Genomic DNA, 6433 nt, shown 5'->3' with positions numbered 1-6433 from the left:
GCTTGGGAGTGGGGCTGGTGATTAGGGTGGGGGGGAGGGGTTGGACGCTGGGCCGGCGGAGCAGGGCTGGGCTGCCTGCACAGGGGCTTGTGGGAGCTTGTCGAACACAGAGGGGTGGCTGCTGCGTTGTGTTGAGGAGACAGGTGCGGGGGACGCAGGTGTGCAGGTGCGTGGGGACGCGCTCAGCGCCACGGCAGCTGGCGGCCAGGGAGCCAGGACCTCCGAGCATGGCGGCGGCTCGCCGCCCTCCAGGCCGCTTCACTCCCTGCCCTATGAGCAGCGCTGCAAAGGCCCTGCTCCACCGTGCCACCCCCCACCCCCCCAAAACAAGGTCGTCCCCCTGGCGGAGCTGGAGCCGGAGACCCTGGCCTGGTGCCGCCAGATCACCTCCAACAGCCCCACCGCGCTGCGGCTGCTCAAGTCCGCGCTCAACGCCGCGGAAGACGGGCAGGCGGGCATCCAGCAGCTAGGGGGCGACGCCACGATGCTGTTTTACCAGTCAGAGGAGGGCAACGAGGGCAGGGAGGCGTACCTGGAAAAGCGAAGGCCCGACTGGGGCCGCTTCGGGCGGCTGCCGTGAGGCGGGCAGCGGGCACGCGCGCTTGTGAGACAGGGCAGGGCCGCGCCGCGCCCGGCGGCCGCGCGGCGGCTGCGGCTCGATTTGGACTGCAGGTTATTGCTGATGTGACAGTCTTGGTCTTTTTACCGGTGCGCAGGGGTTGCGGTGACGCCGATGCCGCTGCATCGTATTGTAAACATAGGCTGACTGGCAGGATTTTTCTGACATGCATGTTGGCGTCCAACGCTATTGCGCTGTAACTTATTTGGCTCTGAAATCGGGCTGACCCTCTGGACATGGCAACACGCGCAGCAGCCCAGCCAACCACAGGCCCCTCCCCCGAGCACGCGCAGCTTTTGCACTGCCCAACAGCCAGCAGCACACACCCCACGCCAGCGCCGCGCCCGCCAGTGCTGGCAGCCGCCTGAGGGCTCACGCCTTGGCCTTCAGGGACACGTGCTGCCGCTCCCGCGCCTCTACATACCTGCGGCGACGAAAGCGTGCCGCTCAGCAGAGGGGCTTTGCTGGGTTGCTTTCCGCGGCAGCCCGCAACAGCCCGCAACCCCCGGTGACTGTGCACACACACCAGCGACAGCTGCATGGGCGCCCCTTTCCCCCCCCCATAACGCCCTGACCGATTGCATGCAAGGCGCCGCCACAGCAGCTGTTGCCCCTCCCCCACCGGCCCCTCCCGCTCACTCGCTGAAGTCGGTCTTGCGCAGGTGATGAGTCATGTCCACCGGCTCCAAAAGCTCTGATGGATACGATGCATACGTGCTCTGGTTGGTCGATACTGGCGTGGCGCTCGTGCCCGGCAGCATGCCGGGGCTGATGCGCTTCCAGATGCGTAGGCTGCGCTCGCCCGCGCTGAGCGACGCGTACAGCGCCGCAGTCGCCGGCAGCGGCGGCGGCGGCGCGTCGGGCAGGGTCGGCGCCGCGGGCGGGCCCTTTATCAGCGTGGCACCCTCGGCGCTGACCCACGCGTAGCCCGGGCGAGGGCCCCATGCTGAGGTGGCGGCTGGCACGTGTGCAGCGCCGGCGAGGGTGGAGGGCGAGAAGCTGCCACTGCTGCTGGGAGCGGCTTGCTGCTTGGTGCTGCTGGTGCCTGTTTGCAAGTGCACTTGGCTGGGAGGCCGCAGGTCTGCAGCGTGCCGTGCCCCTGGGGGATCCTGAGAGCGTGAGCGGCAGCGGTGCGAACGCGTTGCTGCTGCCCCAGCAGCGACCGACAGCACAAGCCAGCAGCGCCCGGGCATGCAGCAAGTGCCGCGCCCCGGCTATCCCGCATGGCATCTAAGACGCAAATTCTCACGAGTGACACGCCGTGGGAGATTATGCGACCCACAGTAGCCGCGAAACCGCTGACATCGTTCCTGGGGTCCCACTGACTCTGCAGATTACGAATTCAGCGAGTCAACGGCGCGAAAGTTTCTTTAAAATCTATTATTTCAGCACACATGCCAACTTACCGCATAGAACCGAGATGTGTGTGCCATCGCATTCAGTCCGATACAAAAGAGCGCAGGGGAGAACACAACAAAATGTTGATATTCATGTGTATGCTCGGCGTGGGCGCGCGTGCACTTGTGAGGCCCAATCTGGCACGAGGGAGGGGCAGGGTTGACCTGGTCTTGACCGAGGTACGACGCCTGCAGCCGGAGGCAGAAGTCAAGCTCTGCTCCGTGCCCCCTAAAGCCGTTCTCTCTGATAAAGCAGGGGTGCAGCTCTTGCTTCCCACACACACCCAGGCGTTGCGGGGTGAAGCGCAGACGGTTTTGAGCATAGTGCCTGGCAGGGCGGCTTTGCCATTGAAAAATTGTACGGCCAGGGCAGCAGATTGGACTACTGCCAGGCAGCTAGCAGAAGGCATACAAGCATATGTACGTGTAGATGACAGGCTGGGATGTTGTCTGATGAGGGGCCGCAAATGCTCTGGCCTGCCGTTGCCGATAAGGTAAACATCGAGCGCTTCGCTGCCGCTGCCGCTGCGTGCGACTGCCCAGCGAAATCGCAACACACGTTTGTAGCAACAGATGCTTTAAAGGTTCTTCAATTGCAGGGGTGTTGCGAGCTCCACAGATGCACAAAGCATAAGTTCTAGAAGTTCAGGCTTACCCCTGACAACGCTGCGTGATCAACACCTTGCCCAGGCCTAAGCTCTGTAATGTGGGGTTTTAGCAGTGCACTTCAAGACCCCACCGCGGCAGCAACAGACAGGCTGGGGTGCCTGCTGCTGCGCTGCCGCCGCGCGTGCGCTCTGACGCCTGCCGCGCGCCACACGCCGCGCCGCGCTGCGCCTCAAGCCGCCGCAGGCTCCCGGGCCGGCTCCTCGGCCCCCGCTGCGCCCTCCTCCTGCGGCGGCGCCAGCTTGACGCGCAACACCGCGGCGCCGCTCGACGGCGGCGACGCGAACAGCACCTGCACACGCGCGCGCGGTGGGGCGGTCCCAGGACGACATTGCGGCAGCTGCCATCATGACTCAAGCACCACTGGGGCCAATCGGGAACGAAAGCATCGTGCACGCGCCACCTGCCAAGCCATGCAAAGAATCACCAGCCCAACCAGCCAGGTCCCCTCCTCGCCAGACATGCCCGCCCGCCTGGCGCCGCCGGGGACCCCGCCGCCCCGCGGCCCCTGCGCGCGTACCTCTGGCATCTCCCCCTCTGTTACGCGCCCCGCTTTGAGCAGGGGGTCAAAGTACTCCTCCCGCAGCCGCTGGATGAAGGGCCCGACCTGCTCCCGCTGCACCAGGGACACCGTGCAGCCGCCCCAGCCGGCGCCTGGGTACAGTGTTCAGGGGAGTAAGGTTGAGGGTTCAGCGAGCCCAGGGCGCAGGGGCCAAGTGCGGCGCTGGTGCCGGCGGCGTCCCCAAAACACAGCGGCCAGGACGCTGCCCACAGCTCGATTGAAGCATATCGCGCGCACCCGTCAGCCGCGCCCCGAGCGCGCCGGCGCCCTTGGCGACCGCGACCAGCGAGTCGAGCTCGGGGCAGCTGCACTCGTAGAGCTTGGAGCAGCTGGCGTGGCTCGCGTCCATCAGCGCCCCCAGGTCCGCCATCGCCGAGTCCCCGCCGTCCTGGGGGGTCGAAAAACCCGCCGAGGGGCGGTTTCGGGAAGGGCGACGCGATACGACAAGGCGGGTCGGCAGGACGGCGCGAAGGCGTCGCATGGGACCCGGCCGGCGCGACAATTTCAAGGCTCGCCAACTCAGCAGCCACGCGTCCCCCTGCCCTGCCACGACACGCGGGCGCCCGACACAGCGAAAGAGGGCAGTCCTGCGCCCCGCTCTCACCGCGGCCGCGGCCTGGAACGCGTAGACCCGGTCCGCCTCAGAGTACACGTGGGCCGCGCGGTCGCGCAGCTTGAAGCCCTCGTCCCGCACGACCCCCAGCACGCGCAGGGGGCTGGCCTCGCCCGCAAACACGTCGGCCAGGGGCACGCCCAGCTCCTCCTCGACCTGTGAATGTACAATGCGAATTAATATAAATTGACATGAGATAAGATGTGATGCAACACGTTTCGCGGGAGTGCGTGTGCATGCGCGTTGGCAGCACGTGTCGCGACGAGGACAAGCGCAGGCGTGCGGCGCGGCCGCCTGAGGACAGCTGAGCGTGACGCGCCAGCTGCGCGGCAAGCGGCCGCAGGCTCGGGGCGTGGCGGGCCGGGGCCGGCCCCCCTGCGCCTCGGGTTCGACAAGGGACCCGCTGGGTCCCAGAACTCACCCTGGGCTGCAGGTAGAGGCCCCCATCCAGGAGCTCCTCCACGGCTCGCAGCTGCAGGGGGCGCAAAAGGCGGCGGCGTCTGGGGTTGACTGCCATGGCGCATCAACCACCACTCCAGCAGGCACGCCCTACTCCGCGCCGCGACCCCAGGACCTTGCTGCCCGTAGGCCCCAAACCCAATTCTCAGATGCCGTAATGAATCGCGCGACGCGACCGGCCCGATTTGAGCGCCTCGCTTCTCATCAGCCTGGATCAGCCTTCCGACGCTCCTTGCAGCGGCCGCGACTCGGCGGCCCGCCCGCGCGCACACCTTGCCCTTGAGCCCCTCCCCGTACTTGGCCGCAATGAGCGGCTCGACCTCCCGCAGCGTGCGCACGCGCGCAGCCGCGTCCGAGGGGCTGCCCAGCTTGCGCGCGATGAGGGCGGCGGCCAGGCGGCACTCGACAACGCGGAGGTTGTACCTGGCGGTTGGACGCGGTTGGGAGGAACAAAACAGTTGGTTGGTCGATTGATTGATTTGTTGGCCAGCTGGCTGACTGGCTGATTGGTGGTGTAGAAGTGGACACGGAGGGGGGGGCTCAGGGTGGGGCTGTCTGCTTCCAGCGTCGGACGCGGCCCGGACATGATATGGCTGCAGACAATACAGGCATGCCGGGCGAGCGTCCCCGCCAGCCTGCCGGCGACGCCGTCCCCTCCAGCCACGCGGCCGCGGCTCACTTCTTATCGGCCGTCTCCTGCTTCTTCGACACCGTCAGCGAGTTGGCGATGACAAACGTGGCCGGCTGCGGGAGGTGCACGTCCTCCGCCCGCACCTATTTTTTTGGGGGGGGGGGGGGCGCAGGATGGCGGATGGGCGCCAAGCACGCAGGAGCGCCGCGATCGCACAACCCTTCTCTGCAGTGGTCGAAACGAGCACGCAAAGCATGGCCTGCAAGGGCTTTGCCTGACATGGCGCGCCGCCGCGTTCCAAGCTGTTTGGACGCCCCCCCCCCCCCGGTCGCCTGGGTGCTGAAGACTCGGCGATTTTGCAGCCATCACAGGCGCAGGCCCCTGCCGCCTCCGCCTCGCTCCTTTCTCGCCTCTTCTGAAAGCACACACCGCGCACTCTGGGTGCTGCTTCTCCGAGTGCCCCTCACACACGCGGCACCCGAGCCCCACCGGGTTGAACTCCACGAGTTTGGCCACGTTGGGCTGCCCCATGACGCTGATGGCCTGGTCCATGCCGCCACTGGTGACGCCCACGTACCTGGAGGCGGAACCCCGAGGAGGGGGGGTGGTGGGGGAGAGGGGGTGGCGGGCGCTGGCGGCGTGAGGCCTGATCGAGCCTGCGCAACACGGGGCAGGGCTTGCCAGCTGGCGCGATTCGGCCGACTCCCGGGACGGCTGCTGACCGAGCCAGGCGCCCCCAGCAAAGGGCCTTCCCCCATTCCCCTGCTGCCTTGCCGCCCAGACGGCACCCCTACCCCCCTCCCCTGCGCCACCACACAGATGTGCACAAACGCCCGTACGCGCTCACTCACAAACACACACACACACATACGCACACGCACGCACACACAGACACCCACCGCTCCGCCTTGCAGGTGAAGTCCGCCACCTCGCCCTTTGTGAGGGTGATGCTGTTGACCGCCAGCACAGCCAGGGCCGAGGAGCACACGATCGCGGCGGAGCTAGACAGGCCGCCGCCTGACGAGGGGCAGGCGGCCAGTCGTCAATTTGCAAACGGATTTTACAGAGCAATGATCAATGGTTTGGCAATTAGTAAAATTAGTACAAATAGCGATGGGCAGAGCCTCCCTGCTGACAGCGTCAAATACTCTGGCAGTAACTGGCCTGGCCACGCGGCTCGAGCGGCGCCGCCCGCAAGCGCCGCCCCGCGTGCGCCCTGCTGGCAGGCCGTTGCGCGCACGCGGGCGGGGCCCCCTTGCTCATTCATGCGCGCCCCGGCTCCCAACTGCTGCGCACCCAGGGGTACGATGCCGTGTATCATGACCTGCAGGCCGGTGGGCTTGGGCAACTCCTCGCCCTTTGAGCTGAGGTGGTCAAACACGCCCTGCGGTGCAGCGGCGGACCAACAGGGGCGGTGTGCTCGAGCTGAGCAAACCCGGCACAGAGCCGCTGCCCAGCGCCCCCCCCCCCCGCGCTGCCTGTAATG

General features: G+C 66.9%; 2 protein-coding genes across 2 annotated transcripts in view; one reads left to right on the top strand and one right to left on the bottom strand.

The window, feature by feature from the left end:
* Positions 1 to 331: 331 nt before the first annotated feature.
* Positions 332 to 580, top strand: MNEG_10229 (hypothetical protein; the record flags this gene model as incomplete). The annotated part of the gene is made up of 1 exon (XM_014041301.1): positions 332 to 580. A coding segment is annotated over one exon (249 nt), but the record flags the coding sequence as incomplete, so codon positions are not given.
* A 2274-nt stretch (positions 581 to 2854) lies between these two features.
* Positions 2855 to 6433, bottom strand: part of MNEG_10228 (galactokinase) — a gene marked incomplete at both ends in the record, with an annotated part of 5716 nt that continues 2137 nt past the window's right edge. The window contains 10 exons of the mRNA XM_014041300.1: positions 2855 to 2974; positions 3119 to 3336; positions 3482 to 3632; positions 3849 to 4013; positions 4279 to 4329; positions 4589 to 4739; positions 4996 to 5090; positions 5377 to 5524; positions 5847 to 5964; positions 6244 to 6331. Coding sequence (XP_013896754.1) covers positions 2855 to 2974; positions 3119 to 3336; positions 3482 to 3632; positions 3849 to 4013; positions 4279 to 4329; positions 4589 to 4739; positions 4996 to 5090; positions 5377 to 5524; positions 5847 to 5964; positions 6244 to 6331 — 1305 coding nt within the window. The remainder of the gene's footprint in view (positions 2975 to 3118; positions 3337 to 3481; positions 3633 to 3848; positions 4014 to 4278; positions 4330 to 4588; positions 4740 to 4995; positions 5091 to 5376; positions 5525 to 5846; positions 5965 to 6243; positions 6332 to 6433) is intronic.

Source organism: Monoraphidium neglectum, assembly GCF_000611645.1.
Source record: "Monoraphidium neglectum strain SAG 48.87 unplaced genomic scaffold scaffold02231, whole genome shotgun sequence".
NCBI classification, from domain to species: Eukaryota; Viridiplantae; Chlorophyta; class Chlorophyceae; order Sphaeropleales; family Selenastraceae; genus Monoraphidium; species Monoraphidium neglectum.
The sequence above is the reverse complement of the archived record's forward strand: the minus strand, read 5'-3'. Positions and strand labels throughout refer to the sequence as shown.